This window comes from Amyelois transitella, chromosome 13 (genome assembly GCF_032362555.1).
Source record: "Amyelois transitella isolate CPQ chromosome 13, ilAmyTran1.1, whole genome shotgun sequence".
Lineage (NCBI taxonomy): Eukaryota > Metazoa > Arthropoda > Insecta > Lepidoptera > Pyralidae > Amyelois > Amyelois transitella.
Genome location: NC_083516.1, coordinates 1,634,103 through 1,653,883, shown reverse-complemented (window position 1 = coordinate 1,653,883; position 19,781 = coordinate 1,634,103). Strand labels below are relative to the sequence as shown.

At 36.9% G+C, this 19,781-nt stretch overlaps 1 protein-coding gene across 4 annotated transcripts in view; it reads right to left on the bottom strand.

The window, feature by feature from the left end:
• Window positions 1–19,781, bottom strand: part of LOC106140260 (unconventional myosin IC) — a 53,987-nt gene that overhangs the window by 12,356 nt on the left and 21,850 nt on the right. For all 4 annotated transcript variants that reach the window (XM_060947276.1, XM_060947278.1, XM_060947277.1 and 1 more), the window contains 10 exons: window positions 12,749–12,905; window positions 11,857–11,972; window positions 10,669–10,739; window positions 10,027–10,418; window positions 7,012–7,224; window positions 2,841–3,007; window positions 2,165–2,260; window positions 1,465–1,634; window positions 668–822; window positions 195–335 (listed from right to left, as the gene is read on the bottom strand). In XM_060947276.1, coding sequence (XP_060803259.1) covers window positions 195–335; window positions 668–822; window positions 1,465–1,634; window positions 2,165–2,260; window positions 2,841–3,007; window positions 7,012–7,224; window positions 10,027–10,418; window positions 10,669–10,739; window positions 11,857–11,972; window positions 12,749–12,905 — 1,678 coding nt within the window. The remainder of the gene's footprint in view (window positions 1–194; window positions 336–667; window positions 823–1,464; window positions 1,635–2,164; window positions 2,261–2,840; window positions 3,008–7,011; window positions 7,225–10,026; window positions 10,419–10,668; window positions 10,740–11,856; window positions 11,973–12,748; window positions 12,906–19,781) is intronic.

The following is a 19,781-nucleotide window of genomic DNA, read 5'->3' as shown; positions in this document are numbered from 1 at the left end:
GAAGAAGGAACTAGGAACAAAGAAGGAACTAAGAACATAGTAGGAATTAGGAACGAAGAAGCTAGCTGGCTAGTTCAGCCATGATGTTGTTCCCGCTGCTGGAACAAATCGACTTTTTCTCCAAGAAAATGCCCATGACCTACATTAAGTAAAGAAAGAACGAATCAAGGAACTAGGAAGAAATAGATACTGACCTTGAAACAACTGGCCACTATGTTGTTCCCGCTGCCGGCCATGAGGCTCTGGATGTCCCGGAACAGCAGGTCGTTGTTCTTCTCCAGGAAAGTGTTCACGTTGTACGTCACTTCTCCGGCGTAGTGTTTCAGGCAGAATTCCTGTTAATGGTAAAATTTAAAATAAATAAATTAAAATTTAAGACCTCTTCTAGAGGTGAAGGACCAAAGTTGGAAGAGTGATGATTCAAATTTAAGTACGTGTCAAGGTAATAATGTTGGCTGAAACTTAGAATGGCATTTCATCTTTTCGACTGAGGAAATATTAAGGATCAAAATTACGGTCAATTAGTGAACTTTTGTGAGTTAATTTCAAGAATATTTGGCAAAAAGCGTCGGTAGGATATCTTATAACAAAGCAGAAAACTTGGGTCGTATTCACATTTTCTTAGTACACAATATATACCAGGTCTTCTATAAGAGAATAAACTTACGTCTCTCCCCATCAGTTTCTGGGTCTTGGAGTCAGCTTTACGGTGGGACTTGTAGTGGGGGTGGCCGTCCAGTTGTTGAGACAGTCTCTCCAAGAAACTCGCGTCGGTGGCGTCTCCCGGTCTTAGGCACTCATCATCAAGGATCGCGATGATACCTGATGAGCAGATGAAGCTTTTAACCAGTTTTAAGTAATCTACTTCGCTCTCATTCGCTTTGCATTGGTAGCTTTAATTAAAAATTTAGGGTTCCTACTCTTATTATAAAAAATCCTCTGAAATGGTAAAGAATAATTCCATACTTTCCTGACCTAGCATGCTTTGGTTTAATTTCGCAATCAAAGGAGGCCAGGAGTTTCATTTGAAGGCTGAATTTTGCTAGGAGTTTGAATGATTCAAACTCATCAAAAAAATATGGAATTTCACCATATACGACGGCTTCTGTGGCGCAGCGGTAGTACGCTTGTCTGTGACACAGGAGGTCCCGGGTTCGAATCCCGGTAAGGGCATGATGAGAAAAGAACTTTTTCTGATTAGCCTGGGTCTTGGATGTTTATCTATATAAGTATTTATTATAAAATATAGTATCGTTGAGTTAGTATAGTAACACAAGTTTCTAACTTACTTCGATGCTAACTAAATCAGTGTAATTTGTCCCGTATATATTTATTTATTTATCCGCCACTGGAAACTCTAAATGATCTACCAAAACTAATTTTTCAATGGGAAATTAATCTGCCTGGTGGTAGATAAGCAAGTGCAACTCTTAACTCCGATTCCTAGACTCAAGCAATAGCTACCTTTATGCCTAGCCTCGATGAGGTCGCAGATGATGATGTTGTTGAAGTACTCCACCGGCTCCCACTCGATGCCCTCCCGCAGGTACTCCTCCTGTTCCTGCCTCAAGGTCAGCTGGATAAACAGCTGTTGCAGCTTCTCGTTGCAGAAGTTGATGCAGAATTGCTCGAAGCTGTGTGATAAAATTGACAATGTTAACACCATTGTTAGATAGTTGGATAAATTCAAAATTTGGTAAAATCTGGAGGCTATTTAAGAGCAATAAGAGATTTATCTCTGATTTTGATGGGATCAGGAATAAATTGTGGTGTGGTTCCCGGCATCAATACATCCTTTCCCATGGATGTCGTAAAAGGCGACAAAGGGATAGGCTTACAAACTTGGGATTCTTTTTTAGACGATGGGCTAGCAACCTGTCACTATTTTATCTCAATTCTATCATTAAGCCAAATAGCTGAACGTAGTCTTTTCAAGACTGTTAGCTCTGTCTGATATAGACGTGACCATATTATGTATGTATGTATCAGGAATAAAACGTTTCATCCCTTAGTCATTGGTTGAAACGACTAAGTGATAAAAGACGCGTTAGCGTTGGACGATGTGGCGCTACTTTTTTGTAGACATTCTTTTGTCTACGGAGTTCTATAAAATTGTAGACGAATAAATTTACTTTACATTGACATGAATGGAATCAGTCCTCACCTGTTCTTGGGGAATATTTCAAATCCATAGATGTCCAGAATGCCGATGACTGAAGCTCTCGCATCTTGGTCTTTAGGCGCGAGAGACGCGTTCAATCTGAAAATTATAATGATAATAATTTCAATCGTCTTATTGCCGTCTTTTGAAGTGATGGTTTTAATTGCCACACCAGTCAAGTCAAATAAGTTAGTCATTTTGGTCATAGGGACAAAAATATAAATCAATAACGAGCGACATTAATACATTTTGAAATTTAGCTTTGCTGATAGATAATATAACCAAATCAAATCTACTAATATTTTCTAAAGCCTTCCTATCGACGAGTTTTTGGGCGTTTTGAGAGATGCTCACAAAGGCCGTGTGGTTTGCGGCACCAATAAATAAGGGATAAAACCACTCCGTCTCATTCCCACGGACGTCGTAAAAGGCGACTAAGGAATCGGCTTATAAACTGGGGATTCTTCTTTAAGGCTAGCAACCTGTCACTATTTGAATCTCAATTTTATCAATAAGACAAATAGCTGAACGTGGCCTACCGGTCTTTTCAAGACTGTTTGCTCTATCTATTCCGTAAAGGATAAAGACATGATTATATGTATGTCATAAAGGATTTTTCACGGACTAGAACTCTTACCAATAACGAAAATGCTACTAACAACATGACTAGAATTTATACCTGGAAACCAGCCAACTGAAGTGCTTATCATACATGGCTTTAGCGAGGGCATCTCTGGCGTACTGACTCTGCTCCAAGTCCAGGGGGGTACTAACAACATCCCCCCTGGCGTCTATAGTTCTGCTGGTAAGAACTTCGCGGAGCCTGGTGGCGTTCACTTTGAGGAGCTGAAAAGGGTAAAATAAATATATAAGGTGGGTGGACCATGGAAGGCCACTCTAACGGAGAAATACTTTTTATTCGTTTGTTTACTGGAAAAATGAAGGAAACACCATTTAAGTGCACCATTTAAATCATTCTTTTTTTACCTAACTTTAATCACTTTTTAACAAACTTAAGTTTTATAAAGCTCTTCCAAATGGCGTTGCAAGGAACACGGCTCCAAATAAAGCCAATATTAGAAATCAGTCGTTAAACTCAAAAATAGAGTTGTAACAATTAATATATCTGCATGTACTAAAACTACACAATAAGCTTTATCATTTAAGCGTAACATTATTTGCTCAATATATTTTTATCATTTATATTAATATATTAATATATACAATATTTGAACACCGTAGTGTAACTAAGAAAATATTAATGGAAATAATTTAAAACAAGATATAATGAATATTATATTGGCAATAAATATCTTATCAACGTGTTTTATAACGAAACTACGAACTTTTTTTTAAATCCAAATTGGCCTTCCAATGGGTCCGTTCTTTGTTAGGCCAACATGTTCCTTTCCATGCCAAACTAACGATTATGACTATGAATTTTTCATATACATAGATATATAACGCCTCTTTCCCAGAGACCACATCTTTCCACTTCGTCTAGGCCTTCCCACATCTAAATATAAATTAAAGTAATTGTTAATACATACATGTTTTGTAAGTGTTCCTTCTAAGGCCCATGTACCATAGCAAGGCCAACCGTCAAATTTTTTATTGGCCTTTTAAGGAACGACCGGCCTTCCTAGGAACACTACCAATATTTTAACTTAAATTGAGTGAAAACTATGTCATTATTCTTTAATACCATAGACATATCCTTCTACTATGACTCACAGAAAAAAAAATGCAATAGTATAAGTATATTAACCAAAACCTGACGTTTTGCTGTGCGCGCGAATAACAGTTGTAGCGTCGACGACCGAAGTCTACAAAGCATGAGATCGCACAGCCACAATGGCGGCGCAATCGACTCGCTGCCACTATTGTGGCCTTGAGTGTGATGGATGTGTGTGTTAAGTATAAGAAATATGTCTTAACATGTCAATAACTACGATTTTTCAACAGTTGGCCTTCAAAGGAGCGTGGCCTTCCATGGTCCACCCACCTTATAAGGGACAAATTACACAGATTGAGTTAGCCTCGAGGTAAGTTCAAGACTTCTTTTACGAGATACTAACTCAACCATTCTGTAATTAATAATAAATACTTATATATGTGCCGTGTGGTTTCCGGCACCAATAGAAAAATAATAGGACAACTCCATCTCGCTCACATGGATGTCGTAAAAGGCGACTGAGGGGTAGACTTATAAACTTGGGATTCTTCTTTTAGGCGATGGGCTAGCAACCTGTCACTATTCGAATCTCAATTCTATCATTAAACTTTAAAGCCAAACGTGACCTATCAGTCTTTTCAAGACTGTTGGCTCTGTCTACCCCGCAAGGGATATAGACGTGATTATATGTATTTATGTATCATGTAAAAAAAGCAAGCACAGCCTTTATAGTGCGTTGAATAGTTTCCTTCTTTGACTCAATAATATTAGAACCATAATTCATATTGTTAATATATATATATAGATTTAACATCTAGGTAGTCAAACGGCTTGTATGTGGGTATGACCTAAATAGACCTGTATTATCGCACGGTGACCTCATGTACACGTCCCTAACGATAAGCCTGTGGGAATAACGATAGGGCACGGGGTTTGATGTAATGTTTAAAAATAAGTATTATTCGTGTAATTAGCATTTGGTTTTTTTATCAACCAGTTATTTTACTGACTCTTCTTTTGTTTGCGTGTGAAAGTTAAGACTCTGTTACGAGGTAACCTTGTAACAGAGTCTTAACTTGCTCACGCGTTATTTATTTCTTTTTTGAGCAATTATAAGGTAACCCTTCTCTTCTCGATTTAAATAAAACGAATGGCTCTAAAGATTAACAAAATGTTACCGCTCGGAAAAGATTTAACATTTTTTTCAAGTTTTATTAAGCTGTGGTCGACTGTTTATGTAACAATTTACTTAGGGGTTGCAACTATTTAATGATTTCTAATCAGGGCATGATAAGCAAAGAACTTATTCTGATTGGCCTGGGTCTTGGATGTTTATCTATATAAGTATTTATTATAAAATATAGTATCGTTGAGTTAGTATCTCGTAACACAAGTCTCGAACTTACTTTGAGGCTAACTAAATCTATTTTGCTGGAGACTTCACAAACCGAATGTAGAATTAAAAATCACTATCAATTGTTCGTTATTGTTTATCATAATACAGAATGTTAGGTCCTAGGATCCATTGTTTGAATACTAGAAAAATAGAAAGGTATTGTAATATGTTTAAAAGTGACATCATTGGTCTAGACTAGACGTAGTTAATAGCATTATACGTAGTTCTGTCTATACTAATATTATAAAGCTGAAGAGTTTGTTTGTTTGTTTAAACGCGCTAATTTCAGGAACTAATGGTTCTATTTGACAAAATATTTTTGAGTTGAATAGACCATTTATCGAGGAAGGCTTTAGGCTATATAACATCACGCTGCAACTATAAGGAGCAAAAAAATAAAGGAAAATGTGAAAAAAACGGGGTAAATTATTCATCCTTGAGGGCTTCAATGATGCCTAAAATAACTATTCTACGCGGACGAAGTCGCGGGCACAGCTAGTCGTATAATATAATGAGTGGTTAATTGATTATAGCTAGTATATTGTTATCATTTGAGTTTAATTCTAGTTCTATCATTAATGATGTAGCTATTTAGACTCCAGGATCCATTACATAACCAAAGTGACTTAACGAGATACAAGCTTTTAGAACAGGCTTAGAACGACTCCGCAAACCAAAAGCAGATAAAAGTCTTTATGAAACTTTTACATTCATACAAATCACGTCTTCATCCTTTACAAGCTAGAAAGAGCCAAGATTCAAAAGACTGAAATGACACTTTATTGGATGGATGGCTTTATAATGAAAGTTAGAAATTACTCGTAACAGAATGCACATAAAGAAGTAAGAGTGAAAGATTGCTCATCGCCTTAAATAAGGTTATACAGGTCCTTCCCAGCCACTTTCACAATTTGCGCGGGAATAGAAGCAGTGCCGTGTGGTTCCCGGCACCAATACAAAACGAATCGGACCACTCCATCTCATTCCCATGGACGTAAAAGGCGACTAAGGGATACGCTTACAAACTTGGGATTTTTTTAGGCGATGGGTTAGCAACGTGTCACTATTTGAATCTCAATTCTATCATTAAGCCAAATAGCTGAACGTGGCCATTCAGTCTTTTCAAGTCTGTCTACCCCGCAAGGGGTATAGACGTGACCATATGTTTGTATATGAGCAACTAATATTACATACATATAATCAAGTCCATATCCCCTGCGGGGTAGACAGAGCCAACAGTCTGGAAAAGACTGATAGGCCACGCTCAACTGTTTGGCTTGATGATAGAATTGAGTTTCAAACAGTGTCAGGTTGCTAGCCCATCGCTTCAAAGAAGAATCCAAGTTTATAAGTCGCCTTTGACGACATCCACGGGAAAGAGATGGAGTGGACCAATTCGTTTTTTTAATAGTACCGGGAACCACAAGGTGATATTCTGCCGTGGTATAACTAAAATGCCGTTATCTGACATCAGAATTTACAACTTTTTTACCAGTAAAATAAGAAAAAATAATCTCTTTCGATCTGTATATACGATTTTTTGGTACCTTTAAGTCATGAATAGGCGTTCTCATTGATGAATGGCATCAGTTTAAATTTTTACCGCATTTTTGACGTTTTACCTACTTAAAACAAGGATTTGGCAGATAACGGCATTTTAGTTATACCAGTGCAGTATTACACTGTGTTTTTTACTTCACCGTCTATGAAAAATTCATTACTGTTAAGTAGGTACTTAAATATCTTTTTAGGAAAGATTGGTGCCTAAAAACCACTCACCTCAGCAACACTGCTGCTATGCGCGTCATGGTGCAGTATCTCAGCGTGCCCCTTCTCGCTCGTGTTAAATTTGACATTCCCCAAGTGAAGAACCGACGCCACTATCTCGAAGATAGCTCTTTGTTCCTCGGCGCCGATCTCTATAATCTTCATAGCTCCTTGGACGATCCGGAATTGTTCCGCATCATACTTTAACTGACTGATTTGTGGATTCTGAAAGATAAGGTTAATGTTTAAATTATATCTAAGTACTGTGGCGCAGCGGTAGTGCGTTTGTCTGTGACACCGGAGGTCCCGGGTACGAATCCCGGCCAGGTCATGATGAGAAAAGAACTTTTTCTGCTTGGCCATTGGGTATTGGATGTGAATTTTATGTTCCAGACGCAAATGCACAACATATTCTCACGTCTATATCCCTTGCGAGGTAGACAGAGCCAATAGACTTGAAAAGACCGAACGGCCGCTTACAGCTTTGTAATGGAATTCAAATAGTGACAGGTTGCTAGCCCAACGCCTACAAGAAGAATCCCAAGTTTATAAGCCTATCCCTTAATCGCCTTTCGCGTTATCCATGGATCCAAAAGATGGAGTGGTGCTATTCTTCAATGGCGGGAATCACACGGCACTAATATGCTGATGGACTACATAATATGCTTTTAATTCCGTACATAATTTACAGAACTGTGACTAACTTGATAAATCAGACGATAGTCATGAAGCGGTATAGTAGAACCGCCTAAATGAGTCCTCGCCCGCGGAGTACAGGGGCGCGGGGGTATGACGACGAAGGGGACCGAGAGAGGTGCGGGCGGCGGGCGCATTCTTGTAAAAACTCAGTTCGCTCGCTACGCGGTTAGCGATCACACGTGTTGACAGTTGCGGACGCCTTGTGAAAATTATACATGAGATTACATTCTCAAGATGAGTCGAAATATTTTCGGACATAGAATTAATAGTCAGTGCAAACAAATGGCGTTTAACGTATATGAATATTTTAGAAAAAAGAAACTCGACCCAAATTCTGATGAATATAAACAAGATATACCTTTAAATAAAACTGTAGCAGAAGTTACTGGACTATCAGAAAAGACTGTATCTAGAATTGTACAACAAGGGAAAGCATTAAATGACAACGAGAGATTTAAATCACCGAGAAAACCAAAACAGGTTCGTAGAAAAAGAGTGGAAATAGACGATTTCACAAAAGGAGTGGTAAGAAGAAAAGTCACTCAGTTTTACACAATTTTCAAAAAAATACCTACTCTGAAAACTTTGAACGCTGTACTTAGAGAAGAGAATATATTACACTGCGGCAGGGAATATTTAAGGCTATTATTACATGATCTAGGTTTTAAATTTAAGAAATGCGGATCTAAAAGGAAACTCCTTATCGAACAGCCAAATATCACATCGTGGAGGTGGAAATACCTAAATACTATTAAAAAATATCGTAGAGAAGGAAGACATATTTTATACCTTGACGAAACTTATGTAAACGCGTCTCATAACGTTTCAAAATGTTGGCAATCAAAGGATGAACTTGGCGTTCTATCATATTGGTAAAGGGGACCGTTTGATCATCGTACATTGTGGAGGTCAAATTGGATTTGTAGACGGAGCCCTTGTGATATTCAAATCCAAATGTAAAACAGGTGATTATCACGATTCTATGAATTTCGCAAATTTCAGTAAATGGATAAATGAAAAGCTCATGCCTAATATACCGCAAAATTCTGTCATAGTAATGGACAACGCAGCTTATCATTCGGTTCGAGAAGAGAAAAAGCCAACTATGGCTTCTACCAAGCCAACTATGCAAGAATGGCTACGACGACATAACGTGCCTTTTGATGAAAAACTTAGAAAGGATGACTTATATAAATTAATTAAAAGTAATTTCACAGAAGATATTTACAAAATTGACGAGGTATTGAAAAGAAACGGACACGAAGTATTGCGTTTGCCTCCATATCACCCAGACCTGAACCCAATTGAGTTGGTCTGGGGTGATATCAAAGGACAATTAGCACAAAAAAGTATCGACTCTAATTTGGACCAGAAAAAAGAAATATTAGAGAGATTATTTGCTGAATATCCCAAAGAGAAATGGGAGAATTGTGTTAAACACGTGATTAAAATCGAAGACGAATATTGCAAACATGATGGAGTCCTAGATGAAGTTGTTGATTTTATTATTAATGTGCAAGACGATTCTGATGATTCTGATGATGGCTGTTGTGAAAGTGAAGAATCAAGTTCCAGTGATAGTGATATTATGGACATAAGTGATTGATTTATAATTTTGATAAATTTTGCATAAATAAATATTACATACATAACTTTATTACCTTTTTTTTACCTACATATCATACCTATATATCATAAAATCACATTTTTATCGAATTGTTTTGTATGAAAAATAAAAATTTGAAAATAACAATAATCGAAAAATGCTTATGCTATTTAATTCATGTACGTGGTCTCGTTGATACCATGGAGTTATGGGATAACAAAAGGAACACGTTGTATAGTTTACAGTTGTTTCATTCAAATTTTGTATAGCCATTATTATTTTTTTAATAAAAATCTTCACCTGTTTGCCGCTAACCACTATGACGTCACATATCTCAAGAAATGTCCAGTAACATTTCGCCCCTTGTATTACACGCTACGCTCGACCGCCGCCCGCACCTCTTTCGTTCCCCTTCGTCGTCATACCCCCGCGCCCCTGTACTCCGCGGGCGAGGACTCATTTAGGCGGTTCTACTATAGCTGTGATTTGGCTTGACCACCAAAGGGAAGATCTTCCACCAGGCTAGGTGTGATGCCTGGGGAACCGCGCGACAGACGATGTTGAGTCGGAGGTTGTATTTATGTTCCAATCCGTCAAATCTTTGTTAGCGCGATTTAGATTCTTCACTGTTATTGGCTGAGCGCGTTATATGATTAGTTATTGTGACTTGTCGCCACATTCACACAGAAGATACCACAAGAAAAAGATAGTGCATTACTTACCGTGTCAGTAGTATATTTATAGTTCTCCGGCTTATTCTGAAGCCTCAACTGATTAAGCAACTCAGGGTCCGCCCCAGCGAGCAACTGATAGAAGATATGGAAGTTCCTCTCTCCAGACATCTGGCTGACCACTCTAGACTTCTCTAGAAGGTAATTAAGAATATGACCCCCTTCCGGAGCGCCCTCGTAGTTGAACTGTATGTCCATGTACTTGCCAAAACGACTGGAATTGTCGTTTTTGTGAGTTTTGGCGTTTCCGAATGCTTCCAGTAAGGGATTGCTCTGCAATAGTTTGTCTTTGACTGTCTCCACATTGTGGAGGTGGTTGGTTCTAGCCGCGATGTACTCTAAGACCTTTTTGGACGCCTCAGTCTTCCCCGATCCGGATTCACCTTTAAAATAAAAAAATAATTTATTATATGCCTTGTACATACAATTACGTCTTTATTCTTTTTGGGGTAGACAGAGCCGACAGCCTTGAAAAGTCTGATAGGCCACATTCAGCAAATAGAATTGAGATTCAAATAGTGACAGGTCGCTAGCGCATGGGAAAGAGATGGAGTGGTCCTTTTCTTTTTTATATTGGTGCCGGGTGGTGATAAAAAGCTTAGTTATAGAGCCTTATGTTACTTGGGAACTTACCTGAGATCAATATGCACTGCTCCCTGTGTTCGTAAACCAAAGACCGATAAGCGTTGTCGGCGATAGCGAAGCTGCAATGAAAATTCATATAAATGATTTGTTCTTTTGTAACATGTTTATTGCACAGAAATTTACACAGTTAAAAGGAATAGTAAATAGTAAGAAAATAAATAAATCACTTTTGTTACATACATATATACCTACATATTATCACGTCTTTATCCCTTGCGGGGCAGAACCGCGCCGTTCAGTTGTATGGCTTCATAATGAAATTGAGATTCAAATAGTGAAAGGTTGCAAGCCCATCGCTTACAAAAAGAATCCCAAATTTATTAGCCTATCCCTTAGTCGCCTTTTACGACATCCGTGGGAAAGAGATGGAGTGGTCCTATTCTTTAGTGCCAGGAACCACACGGTACTTCTGGATCGTTTTCAAAAGCGAAAGCAGCGCTCCTATCCTGAGAGGAAGCAAACTTGACTAATGTCTGGTGGAGATGGTAGATTATCACATACCAGGGTGTTCAGGGTAGACTGACCTTGGGAATAACATTCTTTACGCGTTAAATCATGTACGATAATCGAACACATCATTACGCCGTTCTCAATAAATATTTTATCGCGATAAGCTTGTGATATTGTTGTGATAATAAATATCGATAAATGTTCTGAGGCATAAGACTACACTATTTGTAATCATGACACCTAGCGTGTCATTATTCCTTCTCTGGAATATGAAAATTTATGGACGAATTTACACAGAATTTCCAGGGCGAATCTACGCAAGAACACCACAATATACACATACTATATATGTAAAGCACGCTTCTTTGCCGGAGGGTTTGCGAAGACTTCTCTTTCCACTTGCCTTAATCCCTGCATACTTCTTTTGCTTCATCGACATTCATAACTCTTTTCATTAAAGCTCGTCGGTTTCGAGTACTCTTATAAATATAGGATAGAGATACATACAAACATACATAACATCACGCCTCCTTCCGGAGGGGTAGGCAGAGACTACCTCTTTCCACTTGCCACGATCTTTGCATACTTTCTTCGCTTCATCCACATTCATAACTCTCTTCATGCAAGCTCGGCGGTTTCGGGTACTTTTGACCTGGCTCTTTACCAGGACGTCCTTAATAAGATACGTTAGGAAATAGGATATAGGAAAATATATGTGTATCTTACACATGTGGTGGGGCTTCGAAGAACGCCTTCTTGTAGTAGAGTTTAGTCTTCTCTTCCGTATAGATGGGAAGGTTCTTGTACGGGTTAACAGATATCAACACGTTGCCGATGTATGTCTGTGGACAAAATACCAAATACTTTGAGTGCTTGATCAATAGGTCTAGGACAAAGCCCTTAATTTCGAGAGTGGAATTGTTAAATGCACACAATATTGTTAAGCTGGTCTTTTTCGTACAGTGAGCCCGAGATATAGTTGGACCTCCTACCGTATAATACTCAATGCAAGGTGGCATGTGTATCTTCGGCCCACCGTACCTTTGGAAGGAAGTCTTTAAGACATGTCGTGTTCTAACATAATCTAAAATGAATTAGAGCTGTAGGAAAAGGGGGGAAAAGGAAGATTCATGGCGAAGAAAAGACATTAGGAAGAGGGAAAAAAGAGCAATATTTTACTAGTGCATGAGCATATCTCTCTTGAGAGAACTAACTTAACTCATCAAGCCATCACCAAAAAGCTAACATAAAAGGTACCCAATATGTTTTTGTGAAAATAAAGGATTGATACTTAATAAATAAATATATACGGGACTAATTCCACAGATTGAGTTAGCCTCGAAGTAAGTTCGAGACTTGTGTTACGAGATACTAACTCAATGATACTATATATTATATAATAAATACTTATACAGATAAACATCCAAAACCCAGACCAATCAGAAAAAGTTCTTTTCTCGTCAAGCCCTGGCCGGGATTCGAACCCGTGACCTCCAGTGTCACAGACAAGCGTACTACCGCTGCGCCACAGAGGCCGCCGAATACTTAATTTTGTTGTACAGTTCTTTGGGCTTACGACGAGCAACTTTAATAAATAGAAATTAATGACGAAACTCACATAAATTATATTTTCATGGAACCGCTTCTTCAGGTTATCAATGAAGGCCGCTTCCGAGCGGTAGTCTTCAAGCAGCACAAAGTCCTGCACGCCCACCCGCTCGCGGTGCTGCAGAGCGTGCTCCATGTCGCCTTGCACTGAGTACGGCCGGTGCAGCCTGGAACAAAAACAGCAATGGATTAAGAACAATGCGATAATACACGACTCATCTTTTCTACCTGTGTTTCCGCAATAAAGAGATTTTTGAATTTGTATTTTTCGAATTTGAACTTACATACGTAGGTAGGATTATTCCCATTTCTCGGGATTGACCGTTCAAATTCAATGAAATAAAATGCACTTTTATTAAAAGTAGGTAAGTTAAGTACCTAAAGCTAAGTTGGTTTGGAAATATACCTTGATTACCACGATTTTTTTATTCAGTATTTTATTTCTTCAGGGAGATAACTTGCAGCATAAAAAATAACTTATTCTTACAGAAAAATTTGATAGGTGTTCACAATACGAGTAGGTAACAAATAAACATACTATAACTCATTAATACTTTGTATAGGTACTTCAATTAGGATTAGGATCATTCGTGGTCTTACCGCAAAGTCTCTATTCTGTACAACAAAGCACTTATTTCTCCAAAACCCATATTCTCACAAAATACACTGAATTAAGACTAACATGTTATCCATATAGAACTGTGAACAACAATGTTTTTCCTCTTAAACAATTATTACAAGTCAAGTTGTTGAGGTAGCCAAAACTATACTGAGCCAAATAATAATAAGGCTCGCGAAACGTAAACTCGTTAATTAAGTAATGAGTTTGTTTATTTTAAAGTGATTTACTGAAAATTATGTTATTTTTGTTGTTGTTGTAAGTAATAATGTTTTGTAAGGTAATCCCTTATTCCAACTTATTTACAAATTTTTATCTCAATGCGAACCAATTTCTCTTATCTGAGTTACGTACCTACATTAGTTTAATTGCTAACCGATGTTATTACCTCGTTAAAACATTGTGAGTATTCACACACATTCAGGAACTATGATCCAATATGTGTTAGGTTCTTTTTTTTTATTTATTTAAATACACGTAACAAATTGTAGTAAAACTATACATAGTAGTAAAATTGTAAGGTTACGATCTACACTGCAATAAAAAACAGTGTTCATACGACGACCATATAGGAAAAATGGAAACAATTAAGAGATACATATATGATAATGATATAGATAAATATTAACTAAGAAATTTTGGTTTACAAAAACATAGACAGAATAAACATTAACTAAGAATTTTTCAATAAGCTTTTAACCAGGTAAAAAATAAAATAAAGTTTCTTAAATATTCACATACAACAATTTAATGTCACTTTAATTGATCAACTTTATGATATACTCCAGCAAAGGTTCCGGAGGTCAGACGGTAGTCGCTTCGTGTAAAAACTAGATAGTTGAATCTCAATTCTATCTATATGCCATACACATGATCGTAGCCCTTAGTCTTTTCAAGACACATTGGCCCTGTCTACCCCGTAAGGGTTGGGAACCATATTTTCTGTCACCAAAATTTATATTTGTCATCAAGTTGTATCACCTAATAAATAGATCTATCGCCACGAAATATTTTCGTTCTCAGATAAACAAAAATTGTTCCCAGGTATGAATAATCAAATTAATGTTAATATATGTGTAAAATAAGAGATCGATAACCAATAAAATTATATTGAATTACATGAATATAAACTTCGTTCTTATAATAATAGTTTTGTTACTTAAATAATAGCTCTGTGCTCAGAATGGTAGATCTGTCACCAAATAAATCGATTATCGATCCCTGACTGCGACTCCTTTTTATTTGATATTTTGTCACCAATACAGTAGTAACATTTTATTTCGTTCAGATATTAAATTAATAGTATTCGTTACCAATTTAATACATCAATTTATAATTTTAATGAAAAAATGATCAAAGGGGCGGAGACAAATTGGCGCGCTTTAAAAATTGACCAATCCGGCCTCAACGATGGGTAGTAGCACTATTGATTATTTTAACTTTAATTAAGTGTTTTATCTACTATTCTGCTAGCCATAAGCCAGCTATTTTAAACCGGCGCTGATTGTTCAGTGGTTATTATTTTTAAGAATAAATATTGATTATTTTAACTTTAATTAAGTGTTTTATCTACTATTCTGCTAGCCATAAGCCAGCTATTTTAAACCCGCGCTGATTGTTCAGTGGTAATTATTTTCAACAATAAATATTGATTATTTTAACTTTAATTGTTTTATTTACTACTCTGCTAAAAATTTTATTTAAATATATAATTTATACTACCAGTGGAAATTTAGAACCTTGGGAGTCTAGTTAAGTAGCAGAATCTTTTGGTTGAAACGATGATGACAACCCTAATTTTTTATTTGAACTTAATGCAATTTTCTAGTAACATAATATGATTTATTGGTGATCTCTTTAAATTAGTTTGCTTAAATACTTATTAGGACACACCTATTATAATACATACAAAAACATTTATTTGGTACTAGACCTTATATCTCAGGATTTTAGGTGATTTATTGTGGAACTGATTTTGCATTGTTTGGTGACTACATTTTGGTGTCAGATCTACTATGTTGAGGACAAACCCTATTATTTAAGAAACACAAAACTAATTAAATTGGTGATAGCTTAAATGATACCCGTAAGGGTTAATGACGTAATTATACATATGTATGTCAGACATTATTTGTCCATACACGGCCATATATGTGGCTTATAATTATATACATACAGATAAACATAGTAATGTTATTTAACGGATATCCGGCGTTGTTAGGACGTAAGCTGTTGATTATGATGTCACCGATATGTTTAGGAAGTTGATTTGTTGTCACATTAGAATCCTGATACTTATGGTGGTGTTGTTTTATTTAGATTTTTTGTAATTTACTTATATTTGTCGTAAAACGCGACTAAGGGATAGGCTTGTACAGTTTGGATTCCTCTTTTAGGCGATGGGCTAGCACCCTCTCGCTATTTGAATCTCAATTCTATCATTTAGCCAAACAGCTGAACGTAGCCTATCACTCTTTTCGGCTCTGCCTACCCCGCAAGGTATATATAGATGTGATTAATGTATGTATGTATAATATACTTTGAATACTTTAAACAGAAAATATATGGGATGGTCGCAACTAAAAATTGTAATAAATTGATCGTACTGTAGGTAATTATCGCGTATAGGTTATTTTGGTGGCACATTGTTTCCTAAAACGGCGGAGTCAATCACCTTGCGGTAACATTCCTGGCTAAATAAAGACTGAACTATTAAGGATATGTTTAGCTAAGGGCCCGTGCACTTCGTCCGACCTACGAGTAGTCTGGTCAGTGACACTGCGCCGGGTACTATATTATAAAGTATCGTACTATATTTTAGTCAATTGTACTATATTGTATTATAGAAAAGCAATATAGGACAAAAGATAGATACTATATTTTTATCGCTAATTATATTGTCGCGTATTTTTTTAATTAACTGTGAATGGAACGCACCCGCAGCGCTGTAAAGGGAATTTTTGAACGAAACTCATCCATGTATTATGCCTAAAATTATTTTTAAATAAATAGAACCTTGATGGCCAAAGCGAAAAGTAATAATAAATACTCATGGAAAAATAAAAATAATGAGTGAAAATAGATGTCTACTAATTTTTTTATCCTGAATTTCCTAAAAGTATAATATTTTTTTTATTAAAAATAAATACTATTTTGCTTCAAAAAAATGGTGGCAACCCTAGTAATAACACACGTTCAATCCAGTCGGTCCGAGTCTGTCAAACGGTACAGTAGGTCGGACAATATAAAGTTTATAATATTTCAAAGATTAATCTATACTAGTGCCGTGTGGTTCCCGGCACCAATACAAAAAAGAATAGGACCACTCCATCTCTTTCCCGTGGATGTCGTAAAAGGCGACTAAGGGATAGGCTAACAAACTTGGGATTCTTTTTTAGGCGATGGGCTAGCAACCTGTCACTATTTGAATCTCATTTGTATCATTAAGCCAAATAGCTGAATGTGGCCATTCAGTCTTTTCAAGACTGTTGGCTCTGTCTACCCCGCAAGGGATATAGACGTGACCATATGTATGTATGTATGTAATATTATAAAACTGAAGAGTTTGTTAGAACGCGCTAATCTCAGTTCGAATTGAAATAATATTTTTGTGTTTAATAGACTAGGATTAGAATAGGCTTTAGTCTATTTATCATCACGCTGCAACTATTTGGAGCGAATGATGGAAAATGTGAAAAAAACGGGGAAAATTATTCATCCTTGAGGGCTTCAATGATGCCCATAATAACTATTTTTAACGTGGATGAAGTTGCGGGCACAGCTAGTTAAATATATAATACTAGCCCGCAATTAAAAATGTATGTCCACCAAACTGTACATTAGATAATAAGTAGTGCTGAGCGTGGCGTTTCGGTCTTTACGGGACGGTTAGTTCTGTCTACCCCGCAAGGAATACAGACGTGTTTTATGTATGTATGTAAAACTGACATTATGAATGGATTGCAGTATTTCCTCACGGTGTGGTATTTGCCCGGTCGCGTGACATTCCTGCTAAATACCAACTTAAACGATTCGGGTTCCCACTGGGACGAGTGACTTTGCTATAAAATATTATATGACTAAACATTTTCCACATAATTTAAGATTTTTTTTATAGATAAATAACTTGTTTTTGTAAATAACTTGATACGTGTTAGTTTTCTTTCTCGCAGATGTGGGAATTAAATAAGCATTTTCTTTCATAGTAAGTATATAACATACACGTGTAGTTCACGGCACCAATAAAAAAAAAAGAATAGGACACTCCATCTCGTTTCCATGGATGTCGTAAAAGAAGACTGAGAGATAGCCTTATAAACTTGGGATTCTTCATTAATTGAATCTCAATTCTATCATTAAGCCAAATAGCTGAACGTGGCCATTCAGTCCTTTCAAGACTGTTGGCTCTGTCTGCCCCGCAAGGGATATAGACGTGACCATATGTATGTGTGTAGATGTCCAGGTGAGACCAGGTCAAGCGGCATTGCGTGTAGGAATCACTTTAGGTACTGGACCCATTGTAAGCGTTGCTATTGTTTCGTATACCTATAAGGAAAATCGTGTCAAGTTGAACGGTCGATGTTAAAAATGATAAATGGATCGATCATTTTAATTCTGCTAATGGTTTTTGTGGAAGCTCAGGCTCAGCTTTTAAGTTAGCTAGATTTTTGCCTGAAGATTTTAACGAATATAGTCATATTTATAATGACGACTTTATCCCTTACGGTGAAGGCAGAGCCACCAGCCTTGGATAGACAAAAAGGCCACGTTTAGCTGTATGGAAGCCATACATCTAAACGTGATTTAAAATATAAGCTTTGTAACGGAATTGAAATTCAAACAGTGACAGGTTCCTAGCCAATCGTCTATAAGAAGAATCTTAGTTTATTATGTCTCATTCATGTCATTGATGTCGTAAAAGACATTTAAGGGAATGTCCCTTAGTCGCCTTTTACGACATCTATGAGAAGGTTATGGAGTTCTAGTTGGATCATGGTTATGATGCAGGTTTCCTCTCCAGTTCATGTGATGAAGACGTAGTTACATTTAGGTGGATATCTGTTTACAGCCGTAAGCTCATTACGTACTTAAGAAAGAGTCATTGGGTTTTGAACCCAAGTGAATTATAGGTGTACACACTAGTCGGATAATTGAACTACTCGACCATCGTGTTCAAACGTTAAAAAGGCATACTGTCACGTTTTAATTTGTCGATAAGATAACGACAGTGTAGGCGGTCACGTCTGCAAAACAATTAGTTAGGTAGATACCTATAATTATGTACTAATGCACTTATCAATTCGAAACAACTTAGTAGAAATGTAGTGTAGTTCAAATGAGTATTGAAATCATTAGTTTTATACTAATTTACATTTTTTTTTTGAGTAGACAATGTGCGTTCGTCCACGATTTAGATTTAAGAGATCTATATTCGTAAATTGACGTACCGTGAAAATGCTGTAGTTTATTCCGCCGCTTCTTCTACACACGCGCTTTGGAAGTAGATATAATTAGATTTAAGTGATGTGACGTCAATAAGTGATAATTTGTATCCAATTTTGAAAATAAATCTATTCTATTCTAATGCATTTACTTAATGGCGAATGTAGGGGTGATGCCCATTGGCTATCGGAAAGACGTGCAACACCACTAGCCAACATATTAGGTATACATACATATCATAATACAAGGCGACACATCAATGCCGTGTGGTTCCCGGCACCAATACAAAAAAGAATAGGACCACTCTTCCCATGGATGTCCTAAAAGGCGAATAAGGGATAGGCTTAAAAGTTTGGGATTAGGATTCTTTTTTTTAGGCGATGAGCCTGCAACCTGTCTCTTTTTGAATCTCAATTCTATCATTAAGCCAAAATAGCTGAACGTGTCCTATCAGTCTTTTCAAGACTGTTGGCTCTGTCTACCCCATAAGGGATATAGACGTGACCATGGCGCCGAGCGTACCACGCTACGGAGCCTGCTATCTATACTAATATTATAAAGCTGAAGAGTTTGTTTGTCTGTTTGTTTGTTTGAACTCGCAAATCTCAGGAACTACTGGTTCGAATTGAAAAAGTATAGGAGTATGTATAGGAAGGCTAGATATAACATCACGCTGCAACTATTAGGAGCGAAGAAATAATGCAAAATGTGAAAAAAACGGGGGAAATTATTCATTCTTGAGAGCTTCAATGATGCCCAATATAACTATTTCACGCGGACGAAGTCGCGGGCCCAGCTAGTGACGAAATATAATATCTTATCTGCTCTCTCATAGTTCAAAGATAGCTCCATTGGCCAACCGAGATTGCTTTGTTTTCGTTATTGACACAAATTACAGGTAATTTCTGACAAAAACTGCATTAAATACCAATTAGGTTTCTAATGAGCCTTATTAGATAAAGTGTCAATCATAAGAACTCTC